This window comes from Physeter macrocephalus, chromosome 10 (assembly GCF_002837175.3).
Source record: "Physeter macrocephalus isolate SW-GA chromosome 10, ASM283717v5, whole genome shotgun sequence".
In the NCBI taxonomy this organism is placed as follows: domain Eukaryota; kingdom Metazoa; phylum Chordata; class Mammalia; order Artiodactyla; family Physeteridae; genus Physeter; species Physeter macrocephalus.
Genome location: NC_041223.1, coordinates 80,697,318 through 80,721,294, shown reverse-complemented (window position 1 = coordinate 80,721,294; position 23,977 = coordinate 80,697,318). Strand labels below are relative to the sequence as shown.

General features: G+C 36.7%; 1 protein-coding gene across 1 annotated transcript in view; it reads right to left on the bottom strand.

The window, feature by feature from the left end:
* The window catches only part of COL19A1 (collagen type XIX alpha 1 chain), a 342,743-nt gene that overhangs the window by 274,281 nt on the left and 44,485 nt on the right, over nucleotides 1-23,977 (bottom strand). The window contains exons 5-8 of the mRNA XM_028494726.1: nucleotides 22,614-22,889; nucleotides 18,699-18,779; nucleotides 12,151-12,276; nucleotides 11,026-11,088 (exon numbers count right to left, since the gene is read on the bottom strand). Coding sequence (XP_028350527.1) covers nucleotides 11,026-11,088; nucleotides 12,151-12,276; nucleotides 18,699-18,779; nucleotides 22,614-22,889 — 546 coding nt within the window. The remainder of the gene's footprint in view (nucleotides 1-11,025; nucleotides 11,089-12,150; nucleotides 12,277-18,698; nucleotides 18,780-22,613; nucleotides 22,890-23,977) is intronic.

Sequence of the window (23,977 nt, the reverse complement as noted above, 5' to 3'; positions counted from 1 at the left end):
TGACATAAATCACAGCAAGATCTTTTTTGATCCACCTCTTAGAGTAATGGAAATAAAAACAAAAATAAACAAATGGGACCTAATGAAACTTCAAAGCTTTTGCACAGCGAAGGAAACCATAAACAAGACGAAAAGATAACCATCAGGATGGGAGAAAATATTTGCAAATGAGTCAACGGGCAAAGGATTAATCTCCAAAATATATAAACAGCTCATGCAGCTCAATATTAAAAAAACAAACAACCCAATCCAAAAATGGGCAGAAGACCTAAATAGACATTTCTCCAAAGAAGATATACAGTTGGCCAAGAAGCACATGAAAAGCTGCTCAACATCACTAATTATTAGAGAAATGCAAAACAAAACTACAATGAGGTATTAGGTCACACCAGTTAGAATGGGCATCATCAGAAAATCTACAAACAACAAATGCTGGAGAGGGTGTGGAGAAAAGGGAACCCTCTTGCACTGTTGGTGGGAATATGAACTGATACAGCCACTATGGAGATCAGTATGGAGGTTCCTTAAAAAACTAAATCTAGAATTACCATATGATCCAGCAATCCCACTACTGGGCATATACCCAGAGAAAACCACAATTCGAAAAGACACATGCATCCCAATGTTCATTGCAGTACTGTTTACAATAGCCAGGTTATGGAAGCAACATAAACGCCCATTGACAGATGAATAGAAAAAGAAGATGTGGTACACATATACAATGGAATAGTACTCAGCCATAAAAAGGAATGAAACTGGGTCATTTGTTGAGATGTGGATGGATCTAGAGACTGTCATGCAGAGTGAAGTTAAGTCAGAAAGGGAAAAACAAATATCGTATGTTAACGCATATATTTGGAACCTAGAAAAATGGTATAGATGAACCTGTTTGTGGAGCGCAAATGGAGACACAGATGTAGAGAACAAACGTATGGATACCAGAGGGGGAAAGCCGTGGGGAGGTGGTGGTGGTGGTGGTGTGATGATTTGGGAGTTTGGTGTTGACATGTATACACTGATGTGTATAAAATCGATGACTAATAAGAACATGACCTGCTGTATTAAAAAAAAAAAAGATTTGTTCATATGGTGGTATAAGTAATCCCTCTCTTGTATGTACGTTGTAATTATCTTTCCTCAATTTGTCTTTTCTATTTTGCCTGGCATTTTACTGTTTCTATAATCATATGTATGATTTGATTTTTTAAAAAAGTAGCATAACTCAGCTATAAGATATACGAAGAAAAAAAAAGAAGTCTAATAATCTATTTTATAGTCCAAGTTCTCCAGTGATTCTGTACTTGGAAAAGAAAAATAGAGTTCCCATATTCAAGTAATTTTTAAAATCCCAATGATCTGGGCTTCCCTGGTGGCGCAGTGGTTGAGAGTCCGCCTGCCGATGCAGGGGACACGGGTTCATGCCCCAGTTCGGGAGGATCCCACGTGCTGCGGAGCGGCTGGGCCCGTGGGCCGTGGCTGCTGGGCCTGCGCGTCCAGAGCCTGTACTCCGCTGCGAGAGAGGCCACAATGGTGAGAGGCCCGCGTACCGCAAAAAAAAAAAAAAAAAAAATCCCAATGATCTGAAATCTAAATAATCTGAACAATATATTTTAGGAAGAGATTGGTGAAATGGGTATATAAAGCAAATTTGGACTGGGCAATCTCTTCAAGAGTTAGGTGATTAAGTAGTATTCTCTTGTGGAAACGGCATTTTGAAGGAATCAGACCAAACTTTAAACAGTGTCTCAAGGAACTTTTACTTATTGAACTGTCTTCGTTTAATGTCATCAGAAAGATTAAGCAAGAGGACAGCAGCCCAAATAATCATTAGCTTGCAGCAAGGTATCATTGTTTACAAAGTTTGTTGGGTTTTACTGAGTCTAACATTTACAGGAGTAAAGAATTTGCATAACAGGCTGAATAACTTCTAAAAGAAACAGAGCAACATCAGTGAAGCAGTCAGATATCAGAGACACGTTTAAGAAGGATTCAGAAAATAAGTTCTGAACCTCCTCCACTTCAGCTTCAGTTCCCCTCGTGACAATGATAGCATCATAACCACAGGGGTCATGACCCTCTAGATAATGAGGCAAAATGGACTCACTTGATAATTAGTGCAGCTAGAACAACTACGGAAATTTATGTTAAATTTATTTTAGCGAAGAAGAGAATTTTCTTAGCATCAACATGTGAAACTCTAATAATTCAGCAATTTAAGTGAAAAATAAGACAAGATAATTACAGTCTAATTTACAAATATAACAATTTTTTTTAAGTTTCCTGAATAAGTATGCTAACCTCTTGTGAGTGGATTCACTATTTAGAATCATCTTTACAGTATTAGAGAAGACAATGTGAAAATCAATCTATTGATGGACTGAAATATATTTCTTGTATTTTTATTTATCATATTTCATGCGGTACTATATTTTTATTTTTTTTTATTTTTTTAATTTTCTTTTTTTGCGGTACGCGGGCCTCTCACTGTTGTGGCCTCTCCCGTTGCGGAGCAGTAGAAACCAGACTTACGGTTACCAAAGGGGAAAGTGGGAGAGGGATAAATTAGGAACTTGGGATTAACAGATACACAATACTATAAATAAAATAAGTAAACAACAAGGGCCTACTGTGTAATACAGGGAACTATATTCAATATCTTGTAACAAACTATAAGGGAAAAGAATCTGAGAAAGAATAGATTTATATATATTTATATATATATATGCATAGCTGAATCACTTTGCTGTACCCCTGAAACTAACACAACCCTGTAAATCAACTAGACTTCAATTTAAAAAGAAAGATAAAAAAGATAAAACATATCAATAAGTAACCCTCCCCCGCAAGAAAGATACAATACCAAACATAAAATACTGAAATTAAGAAGCCTTGGGTCTCTTAGAATAATGACTAATGTTCTGAAGCAAGTGTTTTCTGCAAAGGGCCAGACAGTAAATGTTTTAGAATCTCTGCCACAATTACCAGACACTGCTGTGTAGCACAAAAGCAGCCTTAGCCATTACGAAGACACATGAGCATGGCTGTGTTCCACTAAAACCTGATTTACTAAATCACAGAGCAGGAATTTCTGGCAGCCCTCCTGCAGGGCCACAGTTTGCTGACTGCCCCCCGCCCCCCGAAATACCAAACTTGTTCCGTGTATTTTCCCTTCCTCTCTGATACAGCCTGGTAAAATAGCTACAAAGCTTAATCAAGGATCAGATCCACATACCTTTTCCCCAGGAATTCCAGGAGCACCCAATTCACCTTTAAGACCAACTGCACCCTGAAATACAGAAATGCTCATTAGGAGTTTTTTCAAAGGTGTATTAATTGTATTAAGGTTGTCATAGATGAATTGCTTTTGCTCACACCAAAGTGTGTGCCGTTAAGTTCTTTTTCCTATTATTCACAAGTCATTAAACTACACTTTTGACAATTAATAAATTATCAGAAAGTTAATAATATCAGAGTGCTAATCAAAACTCAAACTAGACATTCTCCACACAGACATATGCAGTACAGCTTTCTCATTTCTTTTATATTTATCAAAGGTTAAGGAATGATTCTATTCCTGTTACTTCAACTAGTACCTGGTACTTTCAATTCAAATAAGTCATGAAATTTCAGACTCCAAGGTACCCACATTTTTATATTTAGTGTGCCTGACCTTCCATTACATCCTCCAGGAAAACACTCCTAAGCTGGGTCAATCCTTTTGTCAGTTTCCTTGCTCATCCACATAACTGGAAAAATCTGCTCAGTGAAGCTGATGGGCTACCTTTATCTGCCTTGATGGCTCTTTCACAAATTCAGTCTAATAAATTTATCCTTGAGACAGTGGACAATAATGTAAACTTTCTGAATGAATTTCTCTATCACTAATGCTTGGTAGAGATTAATAAACACATTAGAATTCTATGAGTATATAATACCATTATTACCCTGATATTACATGTTAATTTCAGATTTAAGGCATACAAATAAATGTCAACTTCAAGTTCCTATAGATTAGATGAGATTATATCAGATGGAGTAAAATTACAAAAACAAAAAAGAACCTGTCAGTTAATCCAATATGCTCAATATTGGATTAGAAAGGATGAAGAAATATTCTTTATTTCTCATATTGACATAGACAAAAATTCAAAACCATAAATATTTAATCTTGCTGCTTTGAGTTTATTACTAAGGGAAAAATATTCCTTCTTTTAAAAAATTATGAACATATTTTGATTCAATTATTTTTTATTGGTGTGGTGTGTCTTCAGAACCGGCACATGAGTAATGTCACACTGGAAACAAAATAAAGGGAAATTCACTAGTAATCTCTGGGTTAACACACTAGACCACTCAAAATGGAAACTTCCATACAGTGAGATTAGAGAATAGGGGTAGTAGAAAAAAAACAATACCAAAGTTTTTGACTATAGAGTCAAGTAAGTTAACATTTCATCTTAAATTATTTTGATTTTCTCTAAAAGTATACCTACAAAGCAATCATTTCATAAAGCCTACACTTTTCGGGAAATTAACTTGATATGGAAGGTAATAATACAAAACTAAACTGGAAAATTATTCCCCAAATAGACCTCAGCTCATACTCCTCCTTAGGTTCAGGAACATTGAAATTGAGCTGCTATTTTATAAAACTGAGGGAATTTCAACTCTGAAGTGGGTGAAGGTATTAGCAAGGGTATTAAAGAACTGAGAAAGTAATGTGGTTGCTAAGTAATTAGGCTGCTAACCACATTTGCTAAGAAAACGGAATTAAAAGATTCAGAAAATTACAATAATTGAGTCTAAATGAAAGAAAAGTATTAATTATTATTTCAAATAATGTCATCCAGAGTTTAGTCTTGGACAGAGGGCATGGTTAGGATGGTCTGATTGGGTGGCCTGATACAGAATATTCATCGCAGTTATGTGTTTATAAGCAGTGGTTGAACCTCAAACTATCTTTCTCCATGAGAGGGGGTCATAAGCTTTATGAAGAAAAGAGAAGCAGTAAATCAGATTAATGAAGCATCACAGTGTGGATGAGAAAATAGGCAAATAAACACTAAGTCATGCCAAAACTTGTGGCTTTTCTCCAAATATTTCTGATTCATCATTAACTAGTGGGTAACATCAAGCTAAAACTAATCAGGTCACTATGTAAATTTTTTTAAATGCTTTTGTTTGTAAAGGAAAAAGTGTAGTAGAACATTAGTGAATAATATAACAGTTCTTAACGATTTAGCTTATCTAGCTCCTTCTCTGCAAACTGACTCTTCGCCCTGCTTGGCAAGGTCCACTGGGCAACTGGGGCAGAGAATTCACAGGTTCTAGAAACAGCTGAGTTGATGACTTAGACTTTCCTTGTGGCAGAATGTTCATTCATTCAACGTATTTTTAGCTCTTATTATGTGCTGTTTTATGCATGGTGCTCACAGAACTCAGTCTAGTGGGGGAATAAATAGAGGTATAACGATAACATGTCAAGTGACAATAAAAGTGCTAAGAAAAGAAAGAAGATAGAGGTGGAATGAAGGGATGCTTTTTACACAGAGATGTCAGAAGAGGCCTTTCCATTCTAAAGTGATTTATGAGAGAGAGCCTAAATGATGTAAAGGAAAGAGAAATGTGAATATCTAGAAGAACATTCCAAGTATATGTAGCCTGGTGCAAAGACCTTGGAACAGACATGAACAAGGGGAGAGTGTAGGAGCCACTATAGGGAGGGGTAGTGGGGTAGGGAGAGCTCTACACATTATGGGAAACCTTGTGGCCCGTGGTTAGAACTTCAGTGTTATCTTGAGGAAAACAGGAAGCCATTGGTGGGTTTTGATCTAGGTGGGACAAGATTTACTTACAGGATTATTCATAACAGCTGTCTAACTCATAGTGTACAGGCATAAATAAAGTAAAATTTGCTCTTTATAAAGCTGCCACAGATGACACTAAGGATTCTCAAAACATTAAGACCTTCAGAAATACTGTAATGAGTAATACATAATTTGGAAAGAGATCTGGGAACTGTATTCTCAAAACTTTTCTCATTTTATCTCATTGGGCCAAAAGTAAAATGAGAAAAATGAGAATGAGAAAAATTAAATTTCAAAAACTAGCACACCATATCTAAAAGAAGTCTTGTCAAATAAGATTGGGAACAAAAGACACACATATTTGAATGAAATACTTAAATCACTGAGTGAACTTTTGAAGAAATGACTATCATTAAATTATTATATTTACTACAAGTGGCATATAACAACTCAAGGTTTTCATAACCTAAAACATTTAATCAATTGAAAATTCTAAGGAATTATTTCACAAAATGAAGATGTGTTTGGTTTTGATCAAACCACATATGAAACTAAACTCAATCTAAAAGGATTACCTCTACCTCTCCTTCAACACATGAACAGTTACACTGTGGATAGAAAAGTAGAGGAAACATACATTTGCTAAGTATCTACTATGTGCCAGTTCCTGGGACTACGTATTCCTTCTTCACAATAAGCTGTTGACTCAGTGTTATTAAGCATCATTTTCAAAGCAAGTAAGAGGTGGACAGGATTCAATCCCAAGTGATTCAGGCTCCAAAGTGGTACTCGTTCTAATATACTGTCCTACAGCCCCTAAATATACTCTCTTGGTCTTACACACCAAAAGAAAAACCTTGAGAACAACATCTGGTTGCCTTAGTAACACTGCACTTCTGATCATTTCACAAAATCAACTATTCAATATGCCTTAGAGCAAAAATGACTTTTGATCTTCAAACTATGCAGGCACTATTTTGTGCACCTGCTCTAATAATGAAACTTATATACAAGACTCAAACACAGATGGAAAGCCATCTTTATTTACTGCCCATTAAAGTTGCAGGATCACGTAGTACAATAAAAACAGAAATGTACTCATCAACTCCTCAAAAGGAAAAATACATTCATGTTTATTAAAAAAAGCTGATCACATTCATGGCCATGGTCATCTGAAGGTGTATTTGCACATGAAGGATTATGCTGGTTTAATTAAATGCTGGTGCATGTACTGAAACAATAAAGCAAGTATAGTGATTATTTGCCTTCTTTTGTAGATTATCAATTTATTTTATCCCAGCTGTCATTGCCTTGCCACTAAAATCTCTTGCCATTATGAATTTTGTGTAGTCTGGAAGTTAAAACAAATGTTATTACTTTTTAAATGTATCATAAATGGGAAATTATATAATACATTATAACTCTAAGATATATTTGTATATTTTATAGATTTGGCATACAATAAATTTGCTAATAATTTTGATCTTTTGTATTTCTGTGGTATCAGTTGTACCATGCCCTCTTTCATTTTTTATTGTTTATTTGAGTCCTCTCTTTTTTTCTTGGTGAGTCTAGCTAGCTATAGGCTTGTCAATTTGTTTCTCTCTTCAGAAAACCAGCTCTTAGTTTCACTGATCTTCTCCATTGTATTTTTAGTCTCTATTTCATTTATTTCTGTTCTAATTTTTATTTCCTTCCTTCTACTAACTTTGGACTTCATTTGTTCTTCTTTCGCTAGTTCGTTAAGGTGTAAAGTTAGGTTGTTTATTCAAGCCTCTGATTGTTTCTTGAGATGGGCACTTATCTCTATGGACTCCTCTCTTAGAACTGCTTTTGTTGCATCCCACAAATTTTGGTATGTTATATTTCCATTTTCATTTGTCACAAGGTAATTTTTAACTTCTTTTTTGATTTCTTCTTTCACCCACTGGTTGCCCAGCAGCATGTTGTTTAATCTCTACATTTGTGAATTTTCCAGTTTCCTTCGTGTAATTAATTTCTAGTTTCATACCACTGTGGTCAGAAAAATATGCTTGATATAATTTAAATCCTTTTAAATTCATTAAGACTTGGTTCATGGCCTAAAATACGATCTGTTCTAGAAAATGTTCCATATATATATTTGAGAAGAATATATTCTATTGCTTTCAGAGGGAATGTTCTGTATATATCTCTTAAGCTCATCTGGTTCATCTGTCATTTAAGGCTAGTGTTTCCTTATTGATCTTCTGTCTGGATGATGTATCCACTGATGTAGTGGGGTATTAAAGTTTCCTACTATTATTGTATTACTGACTACTTCTCCCTTTAGGAGTGTTAATATTTGCTTTATATATTTAGGCACTTCGGGGTTAAGTGCATAAATACTTACAAATGTTATATCCTCTTATTGGACTGACCCCTTTATCATTATATAAAACCCACCTTTGGCTCTTATTACATTCCTTGTTTAAAGTCTATTTTGTCTGATATAAGTATAGCTACTCAGCTTTCTTTTTTTTTTTTTTTTTTTTTGTGGTACGTGGGCCTCTCACTGTTGTGGCCTCTCCCATTGCGGAGCACAGGCTCCGGACACGCAGGCCCAGTGGCCATGGCCCACGGGCCCAGCCACTCCGTGACATGTCGGATCTTCCCGGACCGGGGCACAAACCCGCGTCCCCTGCATCGGCAAGCAGGCTCTCAACCACTGCGCCACCAGGGAAGCCCTCAGCTTTCTTTTGATTTCCATTTGCAAGGAGTATCTTTTCCAATCCCTTCACTTTCAGTTTGTGTGTGTCCTTACATATAAAGTGAGTATTTTATAGGTAGCATATAGATGGACCTTCTTTTCAAACTATATTATAAAGTTATAGTAATTAAAACAGTGTGGTATTGGCATAAAAACAGACACACAGATCAATGGAACAGAACAGAGAGCCCAAAAATAAACCCACACATATATGGTCAATTAATTTATGACAAAGGAGTCAAAATATATAGTGGGGAAAGGATAGCCTCTTCAATAAATAGTGTTGGCTATTTACAATAGCCAGGACATGGAAGCAACCTAAATGTCCATCGACAGATGAATGGATAAAGAAGATGTGGTACATATATAGAATGGAATGAAAAAGAATGAAATAATGCCATTTGAAGCAACACGGATGGACCTAGAGATTATCATACTAAATGAAGTAAGCCCTACAGAGAATGACAAATATCATATGATATTGCTTATACATGTTATCTAAAAAAGAATGATACAAATGAACTTATATGCAAAATAGAAATAGACCCACAGACATAGAAAACAAACTTATGTTACCAAAGGGGAAAGGAGGGAGTGATAAATTAAGAGTTTGGGATTAATATATACACCCTACTATATATAAAACAGATAACCAACAAGGACCTACTGTATAGCATGCGGAACTATACTCAATATTTTGTAATAATCTATAAGGGAAAAGAATCTGAAAAAGAATATATATAGATAACTGAATCAGTCTGCTGTACACCTGAAACTAACACAACACTGTAAATCAACTATACTTCAATGAAAAATAAATAAAATTTTTAAAATAAATAAATAGTGCTGAGAAAACTGCAGAGCCACATGCAAAGAAGAATGAAACTTGACCACTATCTTATACCATACCAAAAAATTAACCCAGAATGGATTAAAGACTTGAACGTAAGATCTGAAACCACAGAACTCCTAGAAGAAAACATAGGCGGTAAACCCCTCAACATACATCTTGGTGATAATTTTTTTGAATATGTCTCCAAAAGCAAAAGTAACAAAAGCAAAAATAAACAAGTGTGATCTCAAGGGCAAAAATAAACAAGTGTGATCTCAAGGGCAAAAATAAATGCCCATCCCAAACCCAAACATTTCTTCTCAAGCACTTGTTTAGGTGCCAGAAGTTCCCATGGAAGGTACAATGATGGACCCTCCTTTGGGAGTCAAAAGACCAAGGATGGCTTCGCTGAAGCTTGCTGTGCAACTTTGAGGGATCAGTCATTTCACAAACTTCAGTCTCTTACCTTTTAAAACAAGGAGTCCATGTAGATTATATAAATAATTTAGAACCATGGACTTGCAAGTTAAGGCATGAAAAGAATTTAAATCTGTTCTACCTTGGAAAGATAGTAAGAACATAATCAACTCCTAATCTTAGCAGGAATTAATCTACCTAGTTAGCTAACAAAAGACGTGACTCATAGAAAACAAACTTATGGTTACCAGAGGGAGATGGAGGGGGAGACAAATTAGGAGTTTAGGATTAACATATACACACTACTACATATAAAACAGATAGCCAACAAGGACCTACTGTATAGCACAGGGAACTATAATGTCTTGTAATCATATATAATTGAAAAGAATCTGAAAAAGAATAAACATATATATAGATTCAGTTTTATATACATATATATATATATATCACTGAATAACTTTGCTGTACTCCTGAAGCTAACACAACACTGTAAATTAACTATACTTCAATTTAAAAAATGGTTAAAAAAAAGACATGACTCAAAGAGTGGGGAATAGACAGTTCCGTTTTGAGAAGGACAGGGAGAAAGGAAAGGCAAGTCTCTAAGCATGGATCCTGGCTAGACTCAGATCCGCACAGGTCCAGCTCACCCACCATCTTCTCCAGCAAACTCACTCCCCAGTCTCCCCAAGACTGTTACCTCAGGGCCCCTGCAACCCTCGTACAGCACCTAACAGGTGTGGCCTTGTAAGGTCTCCTATCTCCTTCCAGATGTAAAATCCTGGAACATAGCCTATTCCTTCGATCCGCTCTAACACCCAGCACTAGGCCTTACGCAGAGCAGGTGCTCAACAAAGGTGAGCTGTATGAATAAAGGGTGGGGAAGAATCTTCAGTGGAGACCTATCAGCAGACAGAGAAACAGGAGTTCGTCATGTATTTGGAGAAGAAAATGCTAAAGAAGGCTAGAGCCCAACTAAAAGACACTTTCTTGCTTCACAATTTTGCTTGTGGTTTACAGGTACATTTTAGGCCAGCCTTCCAGTCGGAATGCAAAAGCAGACTTACATGCCAATATAGTCTTCCTTATTTCAGTGATCAGCACTTAAATACAGCCCTCGATAGCCTTTCACAGATATGTGCATTTGTATGGGACACAGAAAAATGAGGTGGACGCAATTGTGAAGTCACTTTTGGACAAATCCTCTTTTGTCCCAACAGCGTTGGCTGGTGTCTTACCTGCTCTCCTTTGTCCCCCTTCTGTCCAGGTGAGCCTGGAACTCCCAGTAATCCTGCTTCTCCCTGAGCAGAAATGAATTTTGTGTTATCAAATATTCTGTCACATTGAACTAAAAACACATAGTTTATAAATAAGAAGCTGACAATAGTAAGACAAAGCTTTGCTTTCCTGGGAGCTGACGCAGGTCCCTCCGCTGAGAGGCCCTTCTCCCCTCATCATAAGGCTCACTACCCCCTATTCCAAACACCTGCCAGCATCATCTCCTCCCCGAGACCTTCCATGGGCTGGAACATGCGCTCTCCTCCACGCCCCCTGCACCTCGCACTTGCCTTTTGCACGGAGCTTCCTGTGCAGTGCTATTCACTTGAGGAAATGTAAGCTTCCTCTAAACTCCCACCTCACCCTCCTCCCCACTACTCCAGCCAGGAAAAGAAGTGGTGCAGGATGCTCTAAGCCTAAGCATGCATCAAGTCATGGTGCCGGGGACCTTCTGCTCTAGAAGCTGGGGCAAGTTTCCCTTCCCTTTGTACTGGTGTAGAGGAAAGCCATCCAGAGATCACTCAGGCCTCTGAGTGCCATTAACATCCACAAAAGACATTTGTGTAGCCCAACGGGCCCAGGCTTCCTGACCAGGAAGGGGCAAGCAAAACAAATTCTTTGGGCAATAACAGAGCTCCTCTGCACTTCCTGTACAACTCACTGCAGAAAGGAGAGCTGGGTGGATATTTGGGACACTGGACAGACACGGTCTCCACACTATGTAGAGTATCTTTGGGTATGTGTTGAAGGGCAGGCACTGCGTTTCCTTCATCTGTGAATTCGCAGAATTGAAGCCTATTCCTGGCATGTGTTATGCCCTTGTACTTAGCTGTTGTACAGGTGGTTCCTCCCTTTATTTTCTTCTACTTCCTACCCAGGAAAGAAGGTCAGATGGCCTCAGAACTCTTCAGATTGAAATCCAGGAGATCTTATCCCCAACCCCTTTCTCTTAACCCACCCAGCGACTGAGAGGCCCAGGCACCTGATTCAACCAGCACTAAAGGGCAAGACCAGGGCCACACCCGCAGGGCCTGGCTCACTGTGTGGCATGGCTTTTCCGTGGGCATGGGTGAAAGGGAGCATACCTTGTTAGGAATGCACTGGCACTGGTCTGTAAGTTCCTGCTTTGCTGGCAGAAATGCAGACATTCTACTGGCATGAGCGGGTACCAATGATGCTGCAGTACTTCCAAAGCCATGCTGCTCTGGGCACTAAAATCCAGAAAGAGGCTTTAGGATATGGGGTCAATTCCAAACATTGTGACATTCCCAGCCCTGACTCTCACCAAACTAGACATGACTGGAGTTTCTTGCAAGAACTTCCTTCTAATAACCAAAGGTTGACACCAACTTATGAAAGTCCATCATGACTTTGCCCTTTCACTAGCCCCCTACGTTTTTGTTTTTGTTTTTTAACATCTTTACTGGAGTATAACTGTTTTACAATGGTGTGTTACTTTCTGCTTTATAACAAAGTGAAGCAGTTATACATATACATATGTTCCCATATCTCTTCCCTCTTGCGTCACCCTCCCTCCCACCCTCCCGATCCCACCCCTCTAGGTGGTCACAAAGCACCGAGCTGATCTCCCTGTGCTATGCGGCTGCTTCCCACTAGCTATTTATTTTACATTTGGTAGTGTATATATGTCCCTGCCACTCTCTCACTTTGTCACAACTTACCCTTCCCCCTCCCCATATCCTCAAGTCCATGCTCTAGTAGGTCTGTGTTTTATTCCCGTCCTACCACTAATCTCTTCATTTTTATTACACTGACAACACACTAGAAATGCATTAAATTGTTGGTTTTGGTGAGAAATTCTAAAGCTATTATAGGTGACTTTATGACAAGTACAGTAATATCAAACGTTTACAAGAATTACAATTGTTACAATAAAATACTTTACACAAATAACATTGGTATATGTGTTTGGGGAACAAATTTTAAAATAAAAGAACGTAATTTGAACTTTTAAAACATCGTTTACTTCAAGAAGATGATTATAAAGGCATGTAAAAGTAGATGCTCTAAGGTGGTATGTATGTAATCAAATTATGTATATCTTATTCCAGTCCATTGTTCTTTATTCAAAAGTCTCCACTGTAACAGACAAGTGATGACTTTTATAACTTATCCAGTGTGTTCAGAACATGAGGGGATGGCCACATGAAGTGAAATTTGGTTACAAAGCAATGAACTTTTTTTCTGTCAAAAAATAAATCCAGATGGCCGTCTGAAGAAGATAAATGCATCCTTTCCTCTCAACATCATTTACCAGAGTCCTTACCACGGTTTGTAACTCTGAATTTGCAGTTTCATGAATTTTCAATTTCATATCTCTGAATTTGCATTTTAGGGGGAAGCGTTCACACATTACTTTATATACTACAAATTATATATGCCTGGAAAAATACTGTCAGGATACAAAATTAAAATATTGTCTGTGGTTATTTATTATGATGAGATCATGGCTGATATTTATTTTCTTCTATGAAGTTGGCTGTATTTTCCAAATTTTAAATAATAAACATACATAACTTTTCAAACAAAATAATATTTTGAAAAAGTGTGTAGCATTCTAATGCTTGTGAGCACAGTAAACATGGGAAGAAAAATAGCTCCCAGAAAAACTGGGACTAGTTTCCTGTCTTTACCACTAGTTCTATCACATTTACTCTCTGCAGATTTAAATGAGTAGCTGTTTAGTTATCATCATAAGTTTCCAAGTCACAAGTCTAAAAATTACATTAGAATGAAACACACAAGATTATCACCAAAACGATACATTTATCTTACATGATTTGACATGATTTTTCAGCCAGTTCCTGCCCCGTGCCCCATGGGTTCAGCTAGATAATTAAGACCTATTCCGAGCTCACAGTTTTGCTCTGGATAACTGATTCACTACTTTAAGACTTTAAAAGCATGTCTCAGGCTTCACTATAAAACTGCCCACACTTTCCAAAAAGTGCCTACAGAGAACATAAGATGTACAAGTAAGGATCCCCTGCTTCATAAAACCTCTGGTTTTGATATGACACATATTTAGTTAATTAGCCCTCAAAATTTTAATCATCTTTCTCCTTTATTTTCAACAAATGTTGCTGATTTTCTCCTCTCTTCCTATTCTTCATTCTCTCTGTCTAGGTCTGTAGTCATGAAATCTGACTGCTTCAGAAAGAGAAACCCTAATTAATAGCAACAAAGAAGTATATTTATAGATTATCCTGAATAAATTTCACTTTTGAAATATGCTATAAAATATTATTAACAGAAAGGATGTCTGATTTGAAATTACAGGACAAAATTGATTTTAAGCGAGTACATTAAAATCTGCTGAGTTCAAATATTTTTCAAAAAATATAATTGATGCCAAAATTATAGCAGATGCATTAAGTATCTTTTATATAACTATTTACCTTCCAAAATATATATTTCCATTATGTGTAAATATAGCACATATCCATTTCCTGTTAATGATTAACAGAATGGTGATGCCCACCCCCAAATACTTATCAGCAGGAAAATTAGCAGTCTTTTGTTATTTTTTTCCAAGGTTGGAGATGATTTCCTTCCTTATTTTCTACTCCTTAAAACCAAATCTTTTTCAAACATGATTTAAAATTGTTCTTCATGATGTGTGGGGTCATGTCACCGCTTTTAATTATCAAACCACTCCATCGAATTCATCACCTATTTCCTTAAACAGTTTTCTCATAATTCAAGTTGGAGTGACTACTGGTCAAGAGTATAATATTTAGGTACCTCAAAACATCATTTTGTTACTTTTCAATCAGGGAAAATTCGTATTTTAAAAGCTCTCACATAGGGGCTTCCCTGGTGGCGCAGTGGTTGCGCGTCCGCCTGCCGATGCGGGGGAACCGGGTTCGCGCCCCGGTTCTCACATAAAAGGAGCATAATTAATTAAAGAAAAACTTCTGGAGAATTCACATCTTCAAGGTTTAAATGTATGCCTCCAGGAAGTCTAGGTATTTCAAGTCTGTAGATTGGCATTCTAAATTACCTTTTCAGATATTTATAGAAAGATATTTGGCTGGCTTTCTTGCAATGAGAGCCATAAACTGGGTTGGAGATAGGGTTTATAAAACCAAGTTACGTTAGCAAAACATAATTTTTACAGATTTAGCTATGCTTTGAGTCAGGTGATCACATTATTATTCTACTACCCAAAGTGAGTGACAGAAGTTAAAAATATTTTTGAACTACTAAACTATGGATAAATCTTCTTACAATTTTCAATGGTAAGTTTAGAACTTCTAGGAAATCTGACCCAAAGAATAGCATTTTCACCTTTTACTTTTCATATGTTCTTTTGTAAGACTTTTCAGAATTAATCCCTTTCAAACACCAGTCAACAAGTCAAGAAACAATGTTTTGACATCTTTTACAAACAAAGAACTAATCATAAATGAAGGGTACAAAAGTATAATTCCCCTCAATGCGTTTAAAAGGTAGTTGAATAAATTAAAAACAAATACAACTATATCTAATAATTATAAGACACACACATGACCATTGCAATAAGAGATACAGAAAGTACTGAATTTAGTGGGGTTTTTTTAATGGAAGGTTGGTACAAGAAAGTAATAGTTGTGCAGATGGGTTGAGAATAATAAGAAGGAGACACTAAGAAACTGAATTTCTAATTTGTTGCAAACAGGAAGTAACCAAAGGCTTTGAGGGTGAGATGAGCAGAGGACCTGGAATGTGCCTTATTCACATCAGCCAGCCTTGTTCCTTAGCACAATATCTAGAAGATCAGTGTTTCTGAATAACAGATGTTTAGTGGAAGAAGGTAAATGAACCTACAAAGCAGTGATGCAGAGACTTATTCTGGCTATGTGGGGACAGGGAAGGCGGATGACATAATAATGCGATGATCCAGGCACGAGGTAAAGGTGGACCACAGCGGTAACAGGAGAGGGGAAGATGCAGGTGAAAAATCTCTCACAAGGGAAAACTGGCCAGGAAGGGTGACGGCTAGGAGAGGGAAGTGAGTGAGAATCACGTACGATTACAGACGTAAAACCCCTGTAACTGGAAAATGCTGATGCTACCGTCAGAGTGTGGTTTAGCAAGAAAGGCATTAATTCTCTTTTACTCATGTGGAGTCCACAGTGAGGCCATATCTTTCCTGAAGTTCAAGATGAAGCACTGGGATTAAAATTGTGACAAGAGACGATGGGACAGCCCCATGAGGGGTCTCTTGCTTGGAACTGTTTGCTCGCCTGGCTTCAAGCGAAGACGTTCAGTGCTGCCCTGCACACGACTCTACAGCCCAGGCAACTGGCCTTCTACAGTCCTGACACACCAAAAACTGAGCTTACCTTAGGGTCTGATATCTCACAACACGTTTCTTGAGCTATGAAGTTTGAGTTACAGTAGATTTGAAGTTGGTGAATTTCAACCTATTAAAAAATTAGTAATAAGATATATCATTAGTTTTTTTCTTTTTGAAAATCACATTTAGGCATTTGAGAACGATGGTAATTTAACTGGAAAGAAAAAAAGAAGCTAATATTTATACAAATAAATCACTGGCAGAATTTTGGTTTTTATTTAATTTAGGATTCATGATTTTATGGACCATTTGAGAAACAGAAATGGATTCGGCTGTTGCAATAAATCTATATGTAAAGGAAATCAAGTAATAGAGCAATTGCAGATCTTTGCTCCTTGTTTCAAACCATCAAAAAGAAGTATTTAATTAAAGAGAGGTAATGCACTATGATAAGAAAAAAAAATAGGTATTTAGCTTTTATCTATTTTTTTACGGATACTGTCTAATACCTATGGATTTTATGTTACACGGCATACTCCTGAGCAAGACTCACAGTATTTTTACAAAAATAATTGATTCTTCTATTTGCTCAGCAAATCCACATTTGTTGGCATTTGGACATGAAATTAAAAGTAGTTTCAGGAAAGTACCATCATGTCTTCAAGTGCAAGATCAAACAACCACATCAGAGAAAGTAAATGGTACAGACTATTGACAAAATTTCAATATGACAGATGCACAGAGAGGCTGCTTCAAATTAGTTTGTGGCTGTAAATTTAATAATTTAATTAATAATCTTATGATGATTTGACATATAACATAGATCAGGAACAACCTCTTTCCTTCCCCTCCTTCTCCTCCCCAGCTTTCTCTCTCTTTCTCTCTCTCTCCTCTTTCCCCATTTTTCTCTGTCTCCTAACGTAACAGAGCTAGATTATGTATTTCTTTGAGGTAAGTACTTTCTATAGTAAGACCCAACTATAATAATATACTAATCCTATGATAATAGAAAGCAGATATCTGAGGTTAGCTCTGAATCTCTAACCCAACACCAAAAAAGCAAGAAAGGAGGGGAAAAGCTGTAACTATTACTCTACACTGAGATGAACAAAATCAATTCAGCTCATAGAAAGCATTAAGAATTCCAGACATCTTTTGGATTCATGAGCAGCCTAAGATTTGCAGCCAATGCAAAATTCTGAGATGAAATGAAACTTAATGATTTCTCTTCTATAACTTTTTGCAAGGTTATTGAAGTAAACTTTTATTTATAAAGTTTAAATACACTGTCTTACATAGTCTAATGAAACACCAGGCAGTAACATGCCCATTATGTAGAATGAAGAATGTAGACTCCAATTAATTAATATTCTCCTTAACTAAAACTAATTTATCATCAACACTGTTATCTAAATAGTTAATAAATACTGAAATTCTATTATGTATCATCCACTGTGCTAGGGCCTTCATATGAATTATTTTACTTAACTGAAGATAGATGATCAATTTTTCATGGATTAGAACATAATAAAGTACCCATGACACGGAAACTACAATCAGCCTAGTTTAATTATGCTTTTTTAATTCATTAGTTGCTTCAGAATCCTTCACTGACATAGTGCTTTAGAATGAGAATGCAGTGAACCTGTCACACAGAATTATTTTGTTAAAAACCAAAGGCTTTGAGGGTGAGATGAGCAGAGGACCTGGAATGTGCCTTATTCACATCAGCCAGCCTTGTTCCTTAGCACAATATCTAGAAGATCAGTGTTTCTGAATAACAGATGTTTAGTGGAAGAAGGTAAATGAACCTACAAAGCAGTGATGCAGAGACTTATTCTGGCTATGTGGGGACAGGGAAGGCGGATGACATAATAATGCGATGATCCAGGCACGAGGTAAAGGTGGACCACAGCGGTAACAGGAGAGGGGAAGATGCAGGTGAAAAATCTCTCACAAGGGAAAACTGGCCAGGAAGGGTGACGGCTAGGAGAGGGAAGTGAGTGAGAATCACGTACGATTACAGACGTAAAACCCCTGTAACTGGAAAATGCTGATGCTACCGTCAGAGTGTGGTTTAGCAAGAAAGGCATAAATTCTCTTACTCATGTGGAGTCCACAGTGAGGCCATATCCTTCCTGAAGTTCAAGATGAAGCACTGGGATTAAAATTGTGACAAGAGACGATGGGACAGCCCCATGAGGGGTCTCTTGCTTGGAACTGTTTGCTCGCCTGGCTTCAAGCGAAGACGTTCAGTGCTGCCCTGCACACGACTCTACAGCCCAGGCAACTGGCCTTCTACAGTCCTGACACACCAAAAACTGAGCTTACCTTAGGGTCTGATATCTCACAACACGTTTCTTGAGCTATGAAGTTTGAGTTACAGTAGATTTGAAGTTGGTGAATTTCAACCTATTAAAAAATTAGTAATAAGATATATCATTAGTTTTTTTCTTTTTGAAAATCACATTTAGGCATTTGAGAACGATGGTAATTTAACTGGAAAGAAAAAAAGAAGCTAATATTTATACAAATAAATCACTGGCAGAATTTTGGTTTTTATTTAATTTAGGATTCATGATTTTATGGACCATTTGAGAAACAGAAATGGATTCGGCTGTTGCAATAAATCTATATGTAAAGGAAATCAAGTAATAGAGCAATTGCAGATCTTTGCTCCTTGTTTCAAACCATCAAAAAGAAGTATTTAATTAAAGAGAGGTAATGCACTATGATAAGAAAAAAAAATAGGTATTTAGCTTTTATCTATTTTTTTACGGATACTGTCTAATACCTATGGATTTTATGTTACACGGCATACTCCTGAGCAAGACTCACAGTATTTTTACAAAAATAATTGATTCTTCTATTTGCTCAGCAAATCCACATTTGTTGGCATTTGGACATGAAATTAAAAGTAGTTTCAGGAAAGTACCATCATGTCTTCAAGTGCAAGATCAAACAACCACATCAGAGAAAGTAAATGGTACAGACTATTGACAAAATTTCAATATGACAGATGCACAGAGAGGCTGCTTCAAATTAGTTTGTGGCTGTAAATTTAATAATTTAATTAATAATCTTATGATGATTTGACATATAACATAGATCAGGAACAACCTCTTTCCTTCCCCTCCTTCTCCTCCCCAGCTTTCTCTCTCTTTCTCTCTCTCTCCTCTTTCCCCATTTTTCTCTGTCTCCTAACGTAACAGAGCTAGATTATGTATTTCTTTGAGGTAAGTACTTTCTATAGTAAGACCCAACTATAATAATATACTAATCCTATGATAATAGAAAGCAGATATCTGAGGTTAGCTCTGAATCTCTAACCCAACACCAAAAAAGCAAGAAAGGAGGGGAAAAGCTGTAACTATTACTCTACACTGAGATGAACAAAATCAATTCAGCTCATAGAAAGCATTAAGAATTCCAGACATCTTTTGGATTCATGAGCAGCCTAAGATTTGCAGCCAATGCAAAATTCTGAGATGAAATGAAACTTAATGATTTCTCTTCTATAACTTTTTGCAAGGTTATTGAAGTAAACTTTTATTTATAAAGTTTAAATACACTGTCTTACATAGTCTAATGAAACACCAGGCAGTAACATGCCCATTATGTAGAATGAAGAATGTAGACTCCAATTAATTAATATTCTCCTTAACTAAAACTAATTTATCATCAACACTGTTATCTAAATAGTTAATAAATACTGAAATTCTATTATGTATCATCCACTGTGCTAGGGCCTTCATATGAATTATTTTACTTAACTGAAGATAGATGATCAATTTTTCATGGATTAGAACATAATAAAGTACCCATGACATGGAAACTACAATCAGCCTAGTTTAATTATGCTTTTTTAATTCATTAGTTGCTTCAGAATCCTTCACTGACATAGTGCTTTAGAATGAGAATGCAGTGAACCTGTCACACAGAATTATTTTGTTAAAAAAAAAATCCTTTTATCCGTTTTGTCACCTATTTCTCTGCATGAAAGCACACGGGTAGTATATGTAAAATAAAACATAATCATTAGAAGGTTTTTTTTGATAACAACGTTCTGAATAAACAAAACACTTTCACATTACAACAGATCTTATAAATCACAGAGCTTGTATGGAGATGATAAAAAAATTAGTTTACTTAGAGTTTTAGTAGGACCAAGAATCTTTAAAAAATAGAATATGTATTTTATTTGTTTGTTTAACTTAAACAGTGACTCTCTCCTCTAAAAGCTCCATCATCGTGACATGGCTTTAATATTGTTTCTTAAGTGAACTAAGATTCCACATTAAACTATGAAAGTGTTATAAGACTATAATTTTCCCATTGTGGCTTTTCATCAGTACTCACAGTGATATTCTTCAGCCTCAGGTTGTTCCCTTGAGTAAAAAGTTAATTAGACACAGGACACAACACTCAACCTTCAGAGGCGAGCTTGGAGCCAGGACCCCACTCTTGGAATAATTTGCTCCTCTCTCACTGTCATCACTCCCTCAAAGGTTATGAATTTATATCTTAATCCTAATGTTCTTTGGTTCTTGCCATTCCCCAATTTGCCCTCGCTAGTCCTACAGGAGATCAGATTCCAGTCAACACCAGTGCTCCAGCAAGGGCTACCGCCACCCCTACTACTGCTACTAGAATTCCCTGAAGATCACTTCCCGTCTACCTACACTCCACCCACTGCTGGAAGTCACACCTCTGAGGTTTAGCTGCTGGACTCCACTTCCTCCCTTGTCTCTGGAGAGACCTTTCTGAAAGGTCTGTCTAGGACTGTTGTCATTACAATTAATACTGTGATTATTATTGGCAGCCACCATTTACTGACACAGACTTGATCCATCTTTCTGACACAGACTGAGCCTTCAAGATCTTTGAGAGAGGAGCAGATTTTGTTGTTGTTTTCCACTCTTTTATGATAGTGTAAAACGGCATGTCTGGCCCTAAATAAATAAATGAATACACAGAAAACTGACCACATACTATGCACTATGGCACATACGCTATGCAATTATAACTAGTGAGTCTACCACTATTATTTTATAATTTAGGATACCGAGACTCAGATAAATTAAGAGTGAGCAAAATAAATTAGCAGATCATAAGAGTTAAGTGGATGAGCTAGGATTTACAATCACATCTGTCTGATCCCGGAGCAAGCTCACTCTCCCTGATGCCATGATGTCTTCTGTCCAGAATTGGCTTCTCCTGCTCTGGGGTATTTTGATAATCATCACTGAACCTTAGTTATGACATTCTCACTGATTTCTTCATTGTGTCTAAGAGAAGACAGTTTAAAAATAATATTTTACTGGAGACATATATATATGTGTATATATGTATATACACACACACACACACACATATATAATATCTATCTATCTATCCATCTGTCATCTATCTCTGATGCCTTCCACAGGGGCCTTTAGAAATAATATGCTGGCCAAACATGTATGTGCACAGAACCGTACTTTTGAAACAAAATTGAACTGTTAAGGGCTTTGCGTTAACAATTCCTATTGGTGTCCTGCATTCAGATTATTTTTATGGGTTTTCCCAACATTCCACCCATAAGAAAATGTAAAGTCATCAAATTTAGATATATTCCCCTTTTTAAAGATTATAGGCCTTTGGGAAATTAATAATAAATCTGTACCATGTGAGCATCAAATATAATTTTTAAAGAAACTTTTCATCTGAAAGGGTTTTACTAGACAATTGTTCTCATCCAAATGACCTACTGTTGTGTTTCAGTCCAACAGAACTCTAAAAAAACATGATAAGCTAATGAAAAATAGTCTGCAATACAAATACTTGTGATTCTGAGGAGGAATAAATAGCCTATTGTTCTTGAATGAAAACACCAGATAACCTGGAACCATTTAACTTAAATTTCATCTTTTTCCAGTCCTTTCTATTCAAGACATAGGAACTTAGACCAAGCTTGCTTTTGTATAATATTTTCAATTTTTACTAACATTTAATTTTAATAACCTTATTTTCTAAGCCATAACCTAGTTCTTTTAAATTCACAGGCTAGAGAAAAATGGGTGAAAACAGATAGAAAATAATATGTGTAAAAATATAGTTGGAAATACATAGCCATGCTTCACACATCTGACAGCAAATTAATTTAAACAGTGCTGAGAAGGGAATATCTTATACGGTTATTAAAGGAAAAAGGTTTTAATACGATATTTTATTTTAATTTATAAATGTTACTAGTTCACAACTCACGTCCACAGGCTTGCCATCTGAAGCTCGGGTCGCAATAACAGTCCTTCCGTGGAAGTCCACAGTGCCCTTTCCATCAATATGCCTGCTTGCAACTAAGTTACAGTCCATATAGACCGAAATGGCCCGGGATTGTATACTGAAGCCAAGTTTATGCCACTGACGATCAAACAAAGGACGGAGTTCTCGATTTTTAAAAATGTAGTTCAACACATCTCCCTCCACAGCTCGGAACATAAATTCCACCATCTTTTTTCCACCATCAACAACTATAGAAACCTGCAAAAATGCAAATGATCTTTAAATGTTTGAAATTCAGTTCTAAAAATTATTAAAGCACACAAATCAAAACTCAAGGTGCTACCAGATGACCCAGCAATCCCACTACAGGGCATATACCCTGAGAAAAGCATAATTCAAAAAGATACATGTACCACAATGTTCACTGCAGCACTATTTACAATAGCCAGGACATGGAAGCAACCTAAGTGCCCATCAACAGATGAATGGATAAAGAAGATGTGGTACATATATGCAATGGAATATTACCCATCCATAAAAAGGAACAAAATTGGGTCATTTGTAGTGATGTGGATGAACCTAGAGTCTGTCATACAGAGTGAAGTAAGGCAGAAAGAGAAAAACAAATATCGAATATTAACGCATATATATGGGATCTAGAAAGATGGTACAGATGAACCTATTTGCAGGGCAGGAAGAGACGCAGACGTAGAGAATGAACTTGTAGACATGGGGGAAGTTGAGGGTGGGATGAATTGAGAGAGTAGCATGGACATATATACACTACCATGTGTAAAATAGCTAGCTAGTGGGAAGCAGGTGCATAGCACAGGGAGATCAGCTCGGTGCTTTGTGACCACCTAGAGGGGTGGGATAGGGAGGGTGGGAGGGAGGCTCAAGAGGGAGGAGATATGGGGATATATGTACACATATAGCTGATCCACTTTGTTGTACAGCAGAAACTAACACAACACTGTAAAGCAATTATACTCCAATAAAAAAATAAAAGAATTGAAAAAAAACTCAAGCTGCATGTTAGTAGAACTGAGGCACTCAGTAAAATGTTTTAGATGATACTTGTGTCCGTTGGATTTGTTAACATATAAGAACAGCAAACATCCAGCTACAAAAATGGTTTAAATATGGGATATCTGGTGAATGTAATATGCTCCTTTCTTGAGAGGACATCTAGGAGTGTGTGTGCGTGTGTGTGTGTGTGTGTGTGTGTGTGTGTATCTAAGTATATATATAATTCTGTATGAGTGATTCAAGAATTAAATGTTACTAATTTTAAAACAATAAGAAATAATCACTTCTCTTAGCATGGCAACTGAGATCAACTTCTT